Below are 19,349 nucleotides of genomic sequence, written 5' to 3'. Positions count from 1 at the left end.
TAATTTTACAGACAACCTAAACTTTGCCACCGTGTGTTAGAGACGAAGTAGGCAAGTATACCTACTAAGTAGATATGCAATTATTAACCGAAACCGTATACACCTGTATAATATTACCTATACATTCGTCTTAAAACATTAAATACATTCAGATAACATGGGAAAATACACACAAGCGAGTCAACTTTTCTATGTTTATTTTTTTTTTTAATTTTCGCAATAAAAACAGTAATTTCGGTTTTTAAATTACATACAATAAAAAAAAATTAAATATTCAAAAGGATATTTACAATTGACTGAGTAAAATTGTACACTAACAAATTAGTGGGTTTTTACATGTTCAAAATCAACCGGTTCTAAATTATCTAAACTAAACGAATGTTCATTCAATAAAGAGACCAATGAATCCACAGGCCTATTTAGGTGGGAGTCGAACTTTTCTCCAACGCTCCAAATTGTCTCCAGGTCGAAATTTTTCCGAGCGTCTTTCGTTAACAAGTGTACAGCTATATTACCTGAAACGTAGACAATAATCATTATTAAAAAAAAGCGATATATAAAGGACATGCAGTTTATTAAAAATAAATTTCTAAACAATTTCGAGTTACTCCCATCGTAATTAAAAAAAAAAATGTATTTGATTTGTATTTTGAATGCTACAAATATTATTTTTCTAAAAAATATATATTTTTTGAGATACATGATTTTAACTTTTCCAAGTTAGAGTCATCGAGTGTAATACAATTAAAAACTAAAAAAAAATGCTTAGACAATTTCATATATCCGACGAATTATTATACTCGCAATAGTTATGAGTACAAATATGTTATTACATATTATAATATTGTCAATAGCCATATAGGTAAACATAATATTATAATAAAATATTTTTAAACAAAAAATAATGAATTCATTTTTTTTTCTGTTGCACCATCGTTAGTTACACTACTCAAAATGTATGTCAAGAAATCCATCACTATTCTTAGTATATTATATAAAAAAAAAAAAATACTAGTGTAATACAGTGATGTCAATAATACCACGAATCGACGTTAATTAGCTGGACACTGTGGTGAGAAATGAATACCAATAGATACAAATAAAAATGAAATAATTTGTATAATTAATTACGTAATTCAATTTTCTTTATATCGACAACCAATTCATAACAGTCAACATATATGCATTATACAGTCATGTAATAGAATATTATACAGTATACAATATATTGTTATGGACATCAATTTAAGAATTCACGACTAAAATCTCAAATCGGTAGGTATATTTTTAGTACAAAAAAATTGTATTAAATTTAAAATATGTGCTAAAAAATAATAAAATCAAGAAATATGCCCTTAAATGAAAAAAAAATGCAACGGTAGATATGCACTAAAAGCTTTTGATCAATTGTTTGCAGTCATATAATATAAAATGGGTTTATAGCTTTTAGAGTAATATCAATGTAATGAACTAAAATATACAAAAACTATATAGTTTGCATCATAGATACATTCGACAATTCAAATTATTAATCGTACGATAAAAATAATATTAGGAAAATGTACAACAATGCGACTGTCCCTTGTAGTACTGTATTAGGAAACACATTTGCCCGACCGCGTTAGAAATTTCAACGCCGAAGAAGGATTTTTCAGACATACGTATAGGTACGTCATAAATAGTATCGTATAATGATCGTGCGCACCATGGCTAAATAATTAAGTATATGCGAGCAGGTCAAAGCACGTATACAGGGTGATTCACCAAACACACGCTCACCCCACTTCTTTCTTCAATAATATAGTAATTCAAAATAGGATTTTCTAAATGTACTTAGAAACCATATTTCACATTTTTGACATTTTTTGTACTATTTAAAAAGCATCCATCCTGTGGCGATACATTTTTCTATTTTTCAAAAAAGAACCCCTTTTCGGAACAATTATTTTGATTATATTTTTAACGCAATTTTTGAATTATTGTACTTGGTGTATCAAGGATAATGATCTATGATATTGGATTTGGAAGATAAGAAATAACTATAATGATTTGGACATACATATATTAATCTATCAAAATCTATAATTTGTAAAAATGGTCCAAGTATAATAATTACTAGATCCAATATTACAACTATTTTATATCTTTGTAAAATCATGTTTAAGGACTATACATCCTTATTAGAAACAATAAATAAAAAACTTTTCATTCGAATATCGAATTAGATAGGGTATACCAAAATTTTCATAAAAACTTATCCATTAAATAAATTACAGTAAAAAAGGGAGGGATTTCGCATTTGAAAAACAGAAGTTTACACTGCCACAGGAGACTCTTTAATTAGAACAAACAATCTCAAGAGTTTGAAGATATGGTCTTTAAGTTCATTTAAAAATTCCAAAAATCAGAATTTAAATTAATTAATTATTAAATTAAAAAACGGGGGTAAGCATACTTGGTGAGTCACCCTGTATATTACAGCACTGTCAGTTATAACGACCAGTTCATATAATATTATATTTTATACACACGAGAATTGTATGGCTTTTTTTGTTTTTGTTTTGTTTTGTATCACAGCGCGCCGATCGGCTGTACGCCGCGTTGTTCGTGGCGCGGCGCGGCGTCCGTTGATTTCTTCTCCAACAATGGAAGACCATATATACATACCTGCAGACGCTGCGCGTTGTCATATTAAACAACGACGCGGGCGTGAAATCCGTCTATAAAATAATGGTCGCGCTGTCCCGCAGTAATAATTTTTGGGTCACGACGATATTATAATATTATTATCATACAGACGTGCAAGTATACTCTGTTTATATACATGCATTTATAATGCGTGCGTGTTTATATATTACTATAAGATAGTGAGGAGCAATGGGCAAATATGTTTATTATAAGCCGCAGTGTAATTTCATAATTTTTGAGAAGAGGGAGAAAGGACCAAATTCGTAGATTTAGAAAAAAAATCATGGTTATACATTGGTATAATTTTCTACGGTATAAAAAAATGGATGTAACATTTATACACTACATACGAGTATAATAGTAAGTACGTCACCAGACACCACATTAGAATACTATTAGGTATACAAATAAAACAGTATAAACTGTTAAATGCTGAGTGCCCGAGTCTACATTAAACGCCAAGCACCAGCAATACAACAATAAATTAACACCATTTTCATATATATGACAATTTAAGTGATTAACAATTATCCATATTCCATACAATGTAACGTAGAATATAACGTTTTTTTAACATAACTATAAGTATACATAGAATAATTGTTCACTGTTATGATTATTTATTATTATTTGATTAGGGGAATTACTGATTTACATACAATTATCACGCTACTTTCGCACCATCTCAAATGAAATTTCCGAATATATTGTAGTATAACATTTCTAAAACAATAAATTGTTACGAACAGCTAACAGGACCGATGCGACCTCTTCGGCTCCTTCCCACTAGGTTCGTCAAGGTATAATAGTAAAATATATAATGGTAAATCAGAGTAGAAACTAGGTTGGTAGCTGGTATATGATGGTATATTCATAACGTAAAACACATAATATAATAGAAATGACGGCTATTCGATTTTGATTGTTCAATAATAATTCATAATTATTTTTGTAGGCCGATTACGGGTGCTATATCAATATATCTGAACTTTGCTGAATTAGGATTCGATATATTGCGGCCTACGAACCAAAGTAAATAAAATGACGAGCTAAATTTAAAAAATTGAAATTTGTTGTCAAATGTTAGATTTTTGATCGATCTTTGCCTGGAAAACAATATAATATATAATTATTTACCAGTAAAAGATCATTAAACAAGCACGCAGTATAGTATCTTATAAGTACCTGCACCTATTTTATGTTTAATTTAATTTTGAATTAGTCAATATAATATTTTAAAGATAAAAAATATATGAGACGTCGGCATTTTTTATTCGTCAAATTCATCTATTCACTGCACACGAGTAGTAATAATAACAACTTAATAATCGAAATTAAAAAAATTACCTATGTCCAATGCAATCCAGTCGATTGGCTTCTTGTTTACTAATCTGGGTATGCTGTCCGATGGTCGGCGCTTTTTCTTAAAAAGTTTGTGAACAAAATCGGCGATCGACTTCAAATGTTTTTGTGATCTACCCGTTGCGATTACGATGTAGTCAACGTATCTCACATTGGTAGGGACAGTCACTACGAACACATCCGAAGCATTGTTCTTTTGGAGAACTTCGACTAGATGCTCAACTTCAAATACTCCGGATACGCCACCTGTAAATGTATTCGTCACATGTGTTTATAATTTTATATAATGAAATAAAATATTTCTATAAAAGAACCATCTAAAATATAATTTCAAGTTTCAACACTTAACAGCAATATCGCTTTTTACAATTACTGTTTACAATTTTATTCGTCGGCATGAAACGTCACACGTTACTAATTTGTTTCCACCAAAATAGACGCCATATAAAATGCATGTGATTCACATATTATTCACGGTAAATGATGGATAACTTCAAATACCGAGTGGAAAAGTTCACAATCTAAATATATTTTAGTACGTCTACCTTTTATTAAATATAATTCGGGGTTTATTGTGACCTTTTTATTTTGCTATTGTTTTTTTCGTCAACTAATAAACACGAAATGTCAAACAAAATCAATACAATATTTTTAAACGACATTTATTTAATAGGTTTATACTGTGTTGTAGGTATTATAATATAACCAGACCTATAGGATCATAAACAATGGATATAATTGCTTAACATAATAATATATGTGATTTACCACGTATATATTCATTCATGACAAATATATATGTTACTGTGAATGTCCGAAATTGGTGAATGTTAACGTATCGATTAAACTTGTACTAATTGTCAACATTCACTAGTGAATGTCGACATTTATACATAGCGATTTTGATGATTTGGTAATGTCAAATTTGTTTTATTTAAATGTAATCTCGGTATGACGAAAAAGTCAGTTTAATAATAACTAGTGATAATGTATAATTGTAGGCATACATGCAGCCTATAATTTTGATAAAATATTTTATTACCGTGTCCAGCAACTTTTATAATATCGAGTGTACTTCATTATTAACTATTAAGTATAGCCAGTATAAGTCACTGTAATGGAAGTATTAAATTTGAATTCAATGGTAAATCATTTTGTACGAAAAAAACGATTTTGAACGGAGTTGGAACTTAAATAAGTATATACTATATTCCTTATTTAAATAATACATTATTAATGACGGACGGAAATTACAAGTAACATATATAATCGTATCGTAATGATAATATTTAAATAGTGATTAAAATGCAAGGGAAAACTTTGTTAATCTTATAAATAGGATATAGTTATGACTTATAACCGTAGGAGGGAGCATAAAAGTTAGAAAGAAATAAGAAGGTACACCGAAGTTAATGTCGGTTAGGAGATTGTGTAAACGTTAAAGAAGGAGCCATCAAAAAGAGAGTTAAGTAATTGTACCTATATAGCATGAATAAATACCTTAAAATTATTTTAAATAGTTTTAATTATTTTTACAGTGTATACAAAATTATAATAAACGTAACGGCAAAAAGTTCATTGTAAGTTTCTACGATTTGTATTTAAAAAAGATAAGCAAGTGGGTTACGCTCCGCTATATATTAGGTGTAGAGTGGGTCGCTGCAGTTATGGGTGTGTTAAGTTTGAATTTAACGATATAACATCTATGTTCGTAAATCATTGTATAAAAAATTTTGAACGGAGACTATATCACTAAGTATACTTCACAATAGGTATTTTAATATAGCTATTAGTCATTTTTATTTTACTATTAATATTACAATGATTAGTTGATTAAATGTTTAGAGAAAACATTGCATTTATTAAACTATTAATATTTCATTATAATAATATCTGTATATTTATACCATATACCTAATATTGTTATTAATATTTGAGTTAATTATACCTTAATGTATACAACCAAAAATATTGCAAATAGATAATATCTTAAAACAGTTAAATTAAAATTAATATACGAAAACTGGTTTTGCAAAATAATCATTTTGTCAATTGGTGTTGCGTAAATATTTCAAGTTTCACGCAATTGTTCGTTAGTTATTCTCAATGTTTAAGAAAAGTAATAGGAATAGAGGAGATTTCCTACTATTTTAATCCCACAATGTACAACAATTATACAAATATTAGATATGTTTACATATTGTATCACTGAACTATTTGTAATTGTAGTACAATAGTAACAACTTTAGTAAATAACTAATTGTAATCCTCATCAAATGTTGTATAGAACCACATAAATAAATAATTAATACAAACGTATTATAAATATATAATTATATAAACGATAAAAAAAACACTATTTAACGTCATATGAGACTAGATTGCTGATAACAGGTCAGCTGGAAGACAACGATTTTGACGGGTCCGCTTCCAGCTTCTTCTTCAACATGTCGAACACGTGTTTGGGCAGTTTTCTCTCCAGCACTTTGTACAACACAGAGGGTTTATTGCACAAAACCATTGCATTGGCTAGGTGCTCGATGCTACGGGCCACATCTCCGTGTTCCAAGTAGGACTCGCCCATATTCACTTCCTGTGTGAAGATCTGCTGATTAATTTGACTGTTTGTTAAGGACGATGACTCCAATTCGTTGACGAACGCCTCCAGTTCATCATCCATAGTTGCCAGCCGTTTTTTAAATCGGTTCGATTTGATTTCTTGGTCTTTGCGGTATTCAAAACCTAAAAAAATGAAGTAACCTAGGAAACACAGGCCCACTATGCCAGACAAGACTGCCCCAATAGAGGTCTTCGAGACGGTTATCATCAAGGCGAAAGTCTACGAGTGGACGTCAAAAACCAAACGCGACAAGTCGACAAACTATAGATGTTTTCGATGTGATAGTTCGTTTAGCAGTTGCCGCTACGGCGCAGCTAACTTACAAGATTACACGCAAACCAATTAATTTGCTACTCGTTAAAAACAGAGTCTGCACGATAAAAGTTTTACGTTTATACAAAGTTGCTAACCTATCACCCATAAAAATAAAAAAAATGCAGCCAGCATTATACAAAATATTTTATATTATAATTTATAATACATTAGTATCTGGTAGGTACCTACGTATTTAAAAAAGTGGCAAATGAGTACTGCTTTGCTGTATTTTATGTGTCGAGTACCTAAGTCATTATAATGGATGTGTTAAATTTGAATTTAATGATAGATTATTAATCATTTTATACGAACAACGATTCCGAGCAAAGATAATCTGTTTATGTCACTAAATATACTTCATGATAAGTATTTTGATATTATACTATTAAATAATTTATTTTACTATTATAGACTATAGTACTACGGTATGTCAGTCTAATTTTTACTAAATATATTGTATTTATTAAATTATAAATATTAATATATATTTTCCATATTATATTATATTATTAATTTTTAGGTCAATTAATATTATTGTATAACCGCGTGAATAGTTTCAAGGTAAAAAAAGTACGTTAGTACGTTGTCGTATTATAAAATTCATTATACAATATACACGTAAAACTTTTAAGTCTCTATAAATGATGGTTTTAAACTTCAGCAAAATAATTATTACTAATAATTTGGCTCATTCACTTAGGCGTAATGATTCAAAATCTCCACCAATATTTTGTTTATAAATTACAGACAAAATAAGAATAGGTGGATTAACTTCATTTAGTCGATTAATACACTCTAATATATTTTTAAATATATACTAAAAGATACATTGAAATTTGCGAACATTTTCAAGCCCACACAATTTATGTACAAACCCATTTTTTGAACGTGAAGACGTGAAGTTGACCAATCCGTACTGTCCTATAACTTTGAAATTTGTATCAAATGATAGTTATTTACAAGAATTCGTCAATTCACTTCGGGTACTTTCAGATTTTTCAGAAGCCCAGCCTTTTTTCGCATCAAGCTAATGTCTATAATTGGTATTTTTAACATTTAAAAATTTAATAGGTACACAGTTTTAAAGCAATATTTTTTTTTATATAGACGAGGAATTATTTATTTAAATTTCAGATATTCATCATAATGCTTTTTATAACACTATAACAGAACATTTTTGAATAGGTACCACTAAACAAACTATATCAATCAACAAAATTTAAAATTAATAATAAACAAACGTATAGTATGTTATGGAAATACAAATTATTTTATGAATTTCTGTGACTATGTATTTTGTATATGTTTAAACTGCTAATTGAACATATCTTGAGGAACCTTACATTAAACTTTCAAGCATTTTAACTCAGCTAAAACACTTAATATATAATAACACTAAATTAACATTTGCTTTAATATGGATTACAATTATAAAATCATAACCAACCTATCTCTAATCTACTCTATCCCAGTAAAAACCTATTTGAAAAATATAAACTAATTAAGTATAACAATTATGCCAATATTATTTCAAATAAAAATTAAATTAAAGTAAAATCATGCGATAACTCAAATTTTTACCTTTGCATTCAGCAGATCCAATTTTGGGTTGTAGTTTTATATTAGTCTTGATTAACTTAATATTTAACTTAAATAAATATGATTTAGGATACCCCATAGGTTTTTATTGATATATTAATTTTAAAGCTAAATAAATATTAGTATTATAAATAATGCTTGTACTTATATGTCATTAGTATGTTTGTAATTTTATGGAAAGCCAACAAAACACAAATAAAATTGTAGTGCAAAATACACCTTGCAACCTTCTCAATTCCCATATGTAATTTCTGTATTCTGACTTATGCTACTGTATATGCTAGGGACCTCCTGGCTACACCTATTTAAGCATTGTAATATTTTATATAATTATAATACACTTTAAATTTAAAATATCAATATAAGTTTATTAGGTGCTCTAGATCATTGGTACTCGACCACTGGTCCACATTAGACTATTTATTTTTAATAAATCCAAATCATCCAATTCATAATCCAAAGGAGTTTGTAGTCCTACTTAATAAGCTATTGGTAGTAGTCCACTACTATAACAAGTTTGAAAACCGCTGTTTTAGATAATATTCTTACTTTTAAGTTTAATATCAGGTCAATCATTTCACTCTAATATTAAAACAAAAAATATAAAATTAAATTTTTTGAACCCAAATATATTATGTTGCCCATATGGGGTAGTAGTGACAAAACAAAAAGTGTGATAAAATTCTCCTAAGTCAGGGGTCAGCAACCTGCGGCTCTTTAGATCATAAGTTACAGCTCTCTAGGTCCACACACAAAAATAATTATTTTATTAGGTATCAAAAAAATGAATAAAAATATTTTATTTATATTTTTGTTGCTTTTAAGAATATGAAATACTTGCACAGACCATCGTAATCAATTAAAATTAAAAGTGTGTTCCTGCAAACTTTCCAAATGCATGCAAAGCCAATGCTCCTATTGATATCACCATCAACTATATATTATTTAATACCTAACTGTATTATTTATTATTATTGCTAAAATACTTGAATATGGTTTGGGTGAGAAATATTTGTATGTTTTTACATGAATAAATATTATTTTGAATATAAACTAATTTATTTTAAATCAAAAATCAATTATACTCGTATATAAACAAATACTAAAATATTGAAACAACAATTTTTTGTGGCTCTTTAAAAACTGGGAAATTATGTAAATCGTTACTTTTGGCTCTGCTGTTTCAAAAGGTTACCAACCCTTGTTCTAAGTAAATGAAGTAAGTGAAGATTGAAGAAATCTGTATACTTTATAAAAAAAATTAACAATATTTATTTTTCATTACTCATTACTAAACACAAATTAAACATTAAACTTAAATTTAATTAAAACATATTACAATTAAATTATGATTTTACTATAGATACTTGGAAAAATACATTGTAGTTTACAAATTGTAGCATTCCAATACAAGACGATTACGTAATATACAATGTACTTTGTGTACAGATCATTATCAAAATAATATTTATTATAAGTTGTTAACAACCCCCTGTATCAATAAGAGCATGTTTACATAATGGTAGTTAAACAGTTTTATTTCAATAGATATTAATGATATTTGAGTACAGGTTTGGTTTGGTGCTATTGGACTCAAATAATAGTATTTATATGATATTCTGATCGATTACTTGACAAAAATGTTTGTAATACCTACCCAGTAGTACTCAGTGTCAAAACTAAACCAATTAAAGAGCTTATACGAAGTTGAAATTTGATGGTCTTTTTAGCCATTACTATTAAACTACTATACATACTATTAAATTCAATGTTTTTTTTTTTAATTCATACAAGTTACAATTATAATATATAATATGAAAGGATATACTATAATAATATATTTTTAGCTTTTACAATTATAAATAACTATAAAGTAGTTTAATAAAATATATTAATAACCAAAAACAACACATATTAACATATTATACTGTTGTCATAAGCATGAGTACGGGGGAGGTAGGGGAGTCAGCTGCATCCACTGCATGATTTTCTGCTTCCTTAATATCTTATATTATACAATAATACTTACCAATTTTTGATAATATTTAAATAATAATATGTTAAAATGTTGAATATTGGTATATTGGAACCTATGCTATTTGAAAATAGTAAATATTAAATAATATTAAAATCCACAATTTGTGTGACATCACATACAACAAAATACTCATTTAAAATGTATGAAAAAGTAATAGAAATTTTTAAAACATTAGACCTTACTGCTAAACTACGTATTTGGAACTTTAAAAAAACATATTAGCTATTTTAGAAGTTGTTCAAATTATGCCCGAAATTATATTTTCTTATTTATTAATTTTTTTTATTATGTATTCTTAATCATTTTTTATTATGTCTTCTGGGTTGTTAAATATATTATTAATAATAATATCTTTATAATAATTTATTATTATTATTATTATTACACCTAACTCTTAACCATATAGAACAATACCATGGTTTAATAGAACCCTATACTTGATTTTGTGTGAGGATTTATTTAAATTATTGTTGCCTCACATTAAGGTCTTAGCTGGGGAAATTGGGGGGAGGGGTTTGGAGTCTAGACCTCCTTAGCTAAAGTATTGCCTCCCCTGCCAAGAAGACCTGTGCATGCTTAGGACTATTGTACTCCTTTGTACATAGTTCCTAACTAATAAATGGAATACGGACATGCGGTATAATTAAAAATTATAAGAAAATTTAAAAAATACTAAGTAATTAAAATCAATGAAAAATATGAGCAGTTGCCAGTTACCACAGATAGTAGTTTAATAATAATATACATTTATCTTTACTATCCAGATTATAAAAACAATAATAACAAATTAAATACAGTCAGTGGTCGCCGCTTATTGTAATCACAGTTAATGTTATCAATCATTTATTGTTATCTAAAACTATTAGTACGGGCCGGACGTGTAAATTTTGTCGGTTATTATAATCAATACGCCGCATAATGTTATATATGAATAATGAATAATGAATCTTGTATATCTACACTTTTCGTTCGTAGACCACAGACCACAGTACTGTCATTGCCCGCCTGCCAGTATCGCGTTTGTATGCATCTGATCCATGTCGCTTATGTGTATAAAAAATGAGTGAAAAACGTAAAAGAAAAGACTTAACAATTAATGAAAAAATTTCAATACTACAACGTTATGACAGTTTACCAAAAATGGGGCAGCGTGAAGCAGCTATAAAACTAGAAATCTCTCAACCGTTATTGTGTAAATTATTAAAAAAAACAAATTGAAATAGAAAATTTAGCAACACTTAATAAAAATCCAAACATAACGCAGTGGGAAAGAAGAACAGGTTGAATCAGCATTATCATTATGGTTTACTAATGTTAGAAAAAATGATGCTCGCATTAATCCAATTTTGCGTCAAAAGGCAGAAGACCTTGCAAAAAAAATGGGTATAGAAAATTTATAACGTTTATATAATAATATGTATATATGTATTTACATTTTTTTTTATTTTTTAAATAATTTTAATTCGATAGGGATAGGTAAAGAATTGATTATGAGACAGGATGGTTCTCACTTCTAAAGGCCTAATATTAATTTAAAAATTGACGGCAGTACTATATTTGTAGTAAGAATTTATTTTTCAATCCGGTAATTATTCAATTTCAAACCAATAAATAATGAAATTTGGAAGAAAGAAAGATATATTTTTAACAAATTTTAAAATTTTAGCAAATTAAAATGTCTTAAGAAAAAATATTATTATTATTATAAAAACTTATTAAAGGAACCCATTGCAATTCAGAAATATTTTATTTTTATTTTTAAGCTAGAACTTACACAATCTATACAAAAAAAAATGTACAATAAGCATAATGGATGATATTTGGTACAGTGGCTTGATTGAATTGAGGGAAGAACCAACCAGCGAAGGTACATCGGTGTGAAATAATAATTATCTAAATACTTAGATATTCACATGTTTGCTTATTTAGTTTATAAGGTCACGAGGCAATTGTTGCTCGAGTCTTCTGGGAGCGTTTCTGGGGATAGAGATTGATAGTAAATTTTTGACATGGGGGTTAACGTGGTTTTGAAGGTGATTTCTAAATTTGGAATAGTAAAGTTTGGCTGTTCCAGAGACTTTAGGAATGTGAAGATCTGTGTGAAGAGTGTGGTTTGAGACATAAGGAGGAGCATTAGTTATGAGTCTGAGGATTTTCGATTGGAACACTTGTTTTTTTCTCGTATTTGATATTTTGACAGTGCCCCAGAGGGTGTATACCCCGTACAGCCAGATAGGTTTAAAAAGAAGATTATAGATGTGAATTTTGGTTTTAAGAGATAGTTTTGAGGAATACAGTTAATGTATCTGAGAGAGTAGAAACGTTGGTTTAATTTTAATTTTGTTGAATGAATGTGTTTAGCCCTTGTTAGGCATTTGTCAAAAGTTAAGCCGAGATACTTAGCTGTGTAATTCAAAAATATAAAATATAAAAAAAAAATATTTTGCTATATTGTATACTTGTGGGACAGAGACAATTAATATAGATATTATATCTAAGATATACATATACTCATAAATAGTATATTCTAATTATAATTTTTTTTCTAAAATAACTTGTAGATTAGTATTTTTTTAATCAATTGTCACAATTTCAATTAATGAATTTGCCCAACTTTCTAATAAAATTTATTTTTAAAATGTCATTAAAATATCTAAATACTTATGATCTCTGTTAGTCATAATCAACAAAAAAAGTGTTTTTTTTATAAATCATTAACTATTTGTACCTACTTATTATTTGCAAATATTAATAATATTATTGTTTAAAATTGTTGTGTTAGTATTACTGACAATATTATACATAGCTACAATAATAATAATATACTAGGTATATAATTTAATTTTTTAAATGTAAGCTAATGTATTAAAAAAATCTTCTTGGCTTGGTTCTAAAAATTAAATAAATAAATATTAACTAAAAATTTAATAATATTAATATATGTACAATATGGATGAATTGGTAAATCATAAAATTGTATAAAATAACCAATAAACTTTTAATTAGATAGGAGTCTAAAACAGTAGACAACAGCAGTTTAATTAAGTAGTTGGTAATGGTAAATAGTCAACAGAGTGATTAAGTTCCCTAAAAGTGTAACATCCAGGAATGGATATATTTAAACGTTTCATTGAAATTTTACTTACGTGACACATCAAAACCAGCAAATTGGTCGATTTCTTCAAAATCTGAACGAGTATCGTCGGCGGACGACTGCGAGTCAAGCAGAGCTCGTTCTTCTTCCACGTCCAAAATCACTGACGAGTCATCATCTTTGAACACTTTGTAGTTGCTGGGCTTGACGAACCCGTCATCATCGTCGTCGTTGCCTTTGCCACCATTGCGACCACCGCCAACGGTGCCGCTGTGGTCACCATAACTCCTTCGAATCGTGGTCGGGCCCCACGTCGGCAGACGCGATTGCAACATTGAACATCGGGCAACCGTCACCAGGCACTTGGACAAGTCCCGACAAACTTTCATCGACAACATCGTTTTTTGTACTTTTTCACACCATTCGCACGAGATCCTCACCAGCGTTTCGTTGGAAAAAAAGTTCCTCCAAAAGAAAACTTAGAAGACCGCGGACTAGGTCGTGCGCTTGAATTTCGTATTTTCAATTTCAATTTTGCTTATCAAGACGGTTCAACTCGCGGTGTGCTCACTGTTCGAACCGGTGATAATACTATCTATGGAGGTAAACCACCGTACGCGGATAAATGTTGTATTCGTGGTATACCGCGCTTATCACGAATATAAAATGTTGTTTTTCGTAATATTATCTACCGGAATATTGACGTATTTACTTTTCAGTATTATTATTGTTTACTGTTCAATCACCGTTATTATCGATTAATGACTTGTGCGTTATAACAAAAACATAATATTTTACGTGTCCACGGACAGACGTTTGACGAACGCCTCGCGTGTATCCATTACAGTCGGGATTTTTCGATTTTTCTAAAATTATTTGATGTTTGAATTTCGGTACACGTACATTACCGTGATAAGGGTTTCAGTCATAAACGTATACTTTTTTTGTGCAAATAGAACAGGATAAAATTTAGTAACTTACTAACGATGTAGTTAAACAGTTGTAGTCGTTGTGTGTCGTTTACCAAAAGTGTACGTGACACGGAACGAATACCCATACCTACTCAAGTATATTTAGTATATATACTAGTTACCATTCACTCAACATTATTTGTCACATAAAAATGTCATATTTTGCGATGAAGCTCGATACTTTATCGTTGAAATATATCCAAATATTTTTTGTTGTCGTTATTTATTGGTAAGCAGTCACAATACGTTCATAGTCTTATTGATTTTGGATATTTTCTAACTACATTGTTTCAACTTACCTTTATTGTGTCTAAATGTTTGATTGCTATTTTACAGGGTGATATCTATTCTTACAGTATTTGTAAATAAAACTTTATTGAGTGTTGATCAACTAGATGTGGATGCTCCTATATTCATTGCGTGGTTCCAGTGTTTGGTTTCAGCAATAATTTGTTTCACGTTAAGTCGTTTGTCTAAGTTATTTCCAAAAGTAGTACAGTTTCCTGAAGGAAATCCATTTAATCCACTCACTGTTAGAAATGTAAGTTATTTAGGTTGTACTGATGAATTATTAAAGTACAAAAAACAAACTAAACATTTTATATGGCATGATATCGATTAGACCACTAATTTTGCTTTAAAATATTACTTCAACATCATACTAGTTATACTTATATGCAGACCTAAATCTATAATAATTAAAGGTTTTCATAAATTTAAGATTGTGCCTAATAGTTTTGTTCTACATTCTACATTTTTACTTTCTTTTCTTAGCTGTTTTAGCAGCTTCTAAGATCATCCTGTTATACAATCAATTCTCCCTGCCGGTTGCTTTTTATTTTATATGTACTATAAAATATATTTTAATTCGTATTTTTAGATTTAAAAGTACTTCAATCTCTTTTTACCTATAGGTAACTTTATTATATTATTAAAATTGAATAAATCCAATTTTAGAACAAACTTATCAAAAGTTGATTTTATTTGCACCAATGTAGTTTGTAATTGTTTTTATTATAATTAAATACTAAGTATGATTAACTAAATTATATATATTTATACATTTATTTACTGCTTGTAATTATACTAAGAACTAGGGCTTGGATTTTGTAGAAAAAAAAAATCTTAGAAACGCATTTTAAATAGCTGTAAAAATAAAAAAATTTAAATTAATTTTTTTAAATGTATCATTTATATGAATTTTAGTATGCATATTTAAATATTAAAATATGTTTGAAATTTTAATTTTTAGGTATTGCCATTATCAATATTATATATTTCAATGATATCTACTAATAACTATTGTCTAAAATTTGTTGATGTTACATTTTATTATGTGGGACGATCGCTTACAACAGTATTCAATGTCATACTTTCCTTCTTAATATTAGGTAACTATATTTTATTTTTGTATTAGGGATCATAGTGTCATATTATATTAGCCATACAATTGTAACCTGTGTAGTGTATAATGTATATTGTATATTATCAATCTAATATTATATTACCAAATTCACGTCACTCATGACAATTTTTAAATATTATGAAATACAACTCATGCATTTAGGACCAAAAAAAAAAGAATTTTGTTGATTGGATTACATTATATTAGATCATATACTTTAAGCCCATAAAATATGATTATAAATTATTGAAAATTTAATTTATTATTTATATAATTTAATATTAATCACATACAATATAATATATTAGTACACTCATCAGTTTATTATTATAGTTCAAGAGTGGTTAGCAATAAGAGACTCACTAACCACTCAATATTTTAATAAATATGGAAGAGCTGAAATGAAAAAATAAGGTTATATTAATATATATTTTTTTGTAAAAATGTTTTGTATCTTTAAATAAGATGCAAGTTACATAAGTCGATGAAGTAAGCTGTAATTTGGCCACCCTAGTTATATTTCATAAATGATTATAGCTTTTTAATAGTTAAATTAATATTAATTTGCTTTTTATTATTTATGATTTTGTTTATTAAAAGTGTTCTCTTGATTTTCAGGTCAAACTACTTCAATTAGCTGTCTCCTTTGTTGTTTTGCTGTAGTGTGTGGATTTTTTTTGGGAGTAGATCAAGAAAATCTTTCAGGTATTATTATAAAATATTTTAATTATTGCCAAATATTTATAACATACCATTGAATCCATTTATATTTCTAAAATTTTATTTAGGTTGATGCAATTAAAGTAAGATTAATCATGTCTTATAAATATAAATAATTTTAAATCAATGTCACTAATTTAAACTAGAAAGTAATTACTATTAGTAAAACCCAATGAATTTTAATTTACAAATTTTTTTAAATTAACAATTAAATACAAAAACATTAAGTTACAAAACTTGCGTGTGTAGTCTATATTATAACACCAGTGTGTTATAATATAAACTGTTTGCACAGTGTTTATAGTATATTTTTATATTTTAGAATATTAAATTAAGCATACCAATTTATATTATACCTTATTTTATATTTTTTGTATGATATTTAAAATTACAAATTTTATTTACAGCTCATAGCAATACTATTCTTATAATAGTACAACATATTTTATGACTTTTAATAATGAAAAATTAAATTTTTATATTAATTTAAAAGGAAACATATTTTTATAGCTATTTTAATAATTGATAAAATATATAATATTTTGAAATAGTTTTTAATAATTTTCAATAATTTAAGAAAAAAGTGATCTATTATATCTATTTATTTGAGTTAAAATAGAAATGATAATATTTTTATTATGATTAATTTATTTTTATTATATATTTTACAGGTTCATTTTCATTGGTTGGAACATTATTTGGAGTCTTAAGTTCATTTTCTTTGGCATGTTACTCTATTCAAATCAAAAAAGTTCTACCTGTTGTTAATAACCAAATTTGGCTACTTTCTTACTTCAATAATGTATATGCTACTATATTATTCATTCCACTTTTAGCGTTTGAAGCTAAAGAATTGAGTAATTATAGTAAACTGACTGAATATAAATTTTTATTTCTTATGATAATTGGTGGTGTCTGTGGACTTTCAATTGGTTACGTAACAGTACTCCAAGTACAAGTAAGTACATTTTATGATTAATGGTTAAGTTATAACCATAAATAATAAATTAATTAACAAAAAAATGTATAATAATTATATTATACAATATAATAAGAATTATATTGGTATAAATGTTTACATATTTGAATGAAAATCAACTTTATTTTTGTTGTTGCTAATTGTGTAAAAATAGAATTATTGACAAATAACTTGTACAAAATATATTAAATAATATTTATAGGTAACGTAGTAGAAAAAATTTGTTATTTTATTGTAACACTAACTTCGTTGTAGTGCATTAAAAAATAAGATGCAGATGACTCCAATTGGCATTTTTTGCAGTGAATTTGTTAAGCTATAATATTTATTTTATGTTGAATTTTTAAGAAGGATGTTATATAATAAAGTCACTTAGTTAGTAGTTACTATAATTGTTTTTTGACAAAATATGTTATTTCTAATAAGTATAGTAATAGAGAATCTTCTAAATTTGTCAACTTGCTATCCTATATCTTTTGCATAAATGCTTTATTACAACTAAATAATTTAAGAAATAACAATAATCACTATAATATAGCTCCCATTGTATTTTATATGTGTGTCTAGCAATCACCTTAATTGGTTATAAGTTTAAATGAACAATATTTTAAGTATTATAATATATAAATATGATAAAAATAAGATTTATATGTTAATATAACTATTAAATTTTAATTTAATTTCAGGTAACATCACCATTAACTCATAATATATCTGGTACAGCAAAATCATGTTTTCAAACAGTATTAGCTTCATTTTGGTATAATCAATGGAAGTCTTCTATATGGTGGGTTTCAAATGTTATTGTATTGGGAGGAAGTGCCGCATATACTATTGTAAAGAACAGAGAAATGGAAAAAAAATACCGGCCAATAGTATACAATCGTTGTTAGTTTTATTTATTTAATTTATTTTCTTACTATTTTATATGAGTTAAGCTTTGACCAGTTTTTTTTATAAATTATTTTTATACTCTTAATACCTTATGTAAGGTAAAGGGTCAGCCACCCGCAGGCTCCAAAGCAAATTTGGGTAGCCCACGTAATGTTTTTTTTTTTTCATGAAAATAAACAATCTATAACAAGAACATTTGTTCTTTATTGAAGTGAAACGAGTATTTATTTAATTTTAAATATAATTTTATGTGTATACAATCTATAATGTTAAGTCCATAATCTGCAGTTTATTGAACACACATAGGTTATAAAACAATATAAATTTATTTTTCTTTAAATAAACCACTGATATATTTAACCTTAGATCATATCCAGAAATTATGATATTATAAAGAGTATCCATTAAAACTTATAATTTGCAAATTAAATAATTTAAATGAATATTTTTAAATGATTATTAAAAATAATAAACTATAATACTTGTGAGACAATTTAAGTGAACCACTTGGATTTTTTCATATAAATTATAATTAAGTATAAAGTGAAAGTTTATAAATTATAATAGTTTAAAATGTTTTTAAAATAAATATCTTAAGTTTTTAATAGTTTTTAAGACTGTTAACACATTAACACTTCACATATAAAAATGAATATATATATAT

General features: G+C 27.3%; 2 protein-coding genes across 3 annotated transcripts; one reads left to right on the top strand and one right to left on the bottom strand.

Annotated features, from left to right (window-relative positions):
- Positions 1-180: 180 nt before the first annotated feature.
- Positions 181-14,287, bottom strand: LOC132926398 (mitochondrial assembly of ribosomal large subunit protein 1-like). Of its 2 annotated transcripts, XM_060990746.1 has the most exons (3): positions 13,769-14,279; positions 4,036-4,296; positions 181-515 (listed from the first exon to the last, which is right to left on the bottom strand). In XM_060990746.1, exons 1-3 carry the CDS (start codon positions 14,112-14,114, stop codon positions 322-324), a joined length of 801 nt encoding a protein of 266 aa, XP_060846729.1. In that variant the 5' UTR covers positions 14,115-14,279; the 3' UTR covers positions 181-321. The 2 variants fall into 2 exon arrangements, with proteins under 2 accessions (XP_060846729.1, XP_060846730.1); XM_060990747.1 differs by lacking the exons at positions 181-515; positions 4,036-4,296 and adding an exon at positions 6,088-6,792 and having other exon boundaries at positions 13,769-14,287.
- A 124-nt stretch (positions 14,288-14,411) lies between these two features.
- Positions 14,412-18,896, top strand: LOC132926397 (GDP-fucose transporter 1). The gene is made up of 6 exons (XM_060990745.1): positions 14,412-14,916; positions 15,024-15,228; positions 15,940-16,078; positions 16,711-16,797; positions 17,484-17,770; positions 18,478-18,896. Exons 1-6 carry the CDS (start codon positions 14,840-14,842, stop codon positions 18,682-18,684), a joined length of 1,002 nt encoding a protein of 333 aa, XP_060846728.1. The 5' UTR covers positions 14,412-14,839; the 3' UTR covers positions 18,685-18,896.
- Positions 18,897-19,349: the final 453 nt, after the last annotated feature.

This window comes from Rhopalosiphum padi, chromosome 3 (genome assembly GCF_020882245.1).
Source record: "Rhopalosiphum padi isolate XX-2018 chromosome 3, ASM2088224v1, whole genome shotgun sequence".
NCBI lineage: Eukaryota > Metazoa > Arthropoda > Insecta > Hemiptera > Aphididae > Rhopalosiphum > Rhopalosiphum padi.
This window is presented reverse-complemented; position numbering and strand designations above follow the sequence as displayed.

Bases quoted from the DNA above. Each gene is read 5' to 3' on its own strand.
- LOC132926398 (XM_060990746.1), bottom strand. From the start codon at position 14,114: ATGTTGTCGATGAAAGTTTGTCGGGACTTGTCCAAGTGCCTGGTGACG. The intron at 4,297-13,768 runs GTAAGTAAAATT...ATACATTTACAG, and splicing joins TGCTGGTTTTGATGTGTCAC to GTGGCGTATCCGGAGTATTT. The intron at 516-4,035 runs GTAATTTTTTTA...TCTACGTTTCAG, and splicing joins CTGGATTGCATTGGACATAG to GTAATATAGCTGTACACTTG.
- LOC132926397 (XM_060990745.1), top strand. From the start codon at position 14,840: ATGTCATATTTTGCGATGAAGCTCGATACTTTATCGTTGAAATATATC. The intron at 14,917-15,023 runs GTAAGCAGTCAC...GCTATTTTACAG, and splicing joins TTTGTTGTCGTTATTTATTG to GGTGATATCTATTCTTACAG. The intron at 16,798-17,483 runs GTATTATTATAA...TATATTTTACAG, and splicing joins AGATCAAGAAAATCTTTCAG to GTTCATTTTCATTGGTTGGA.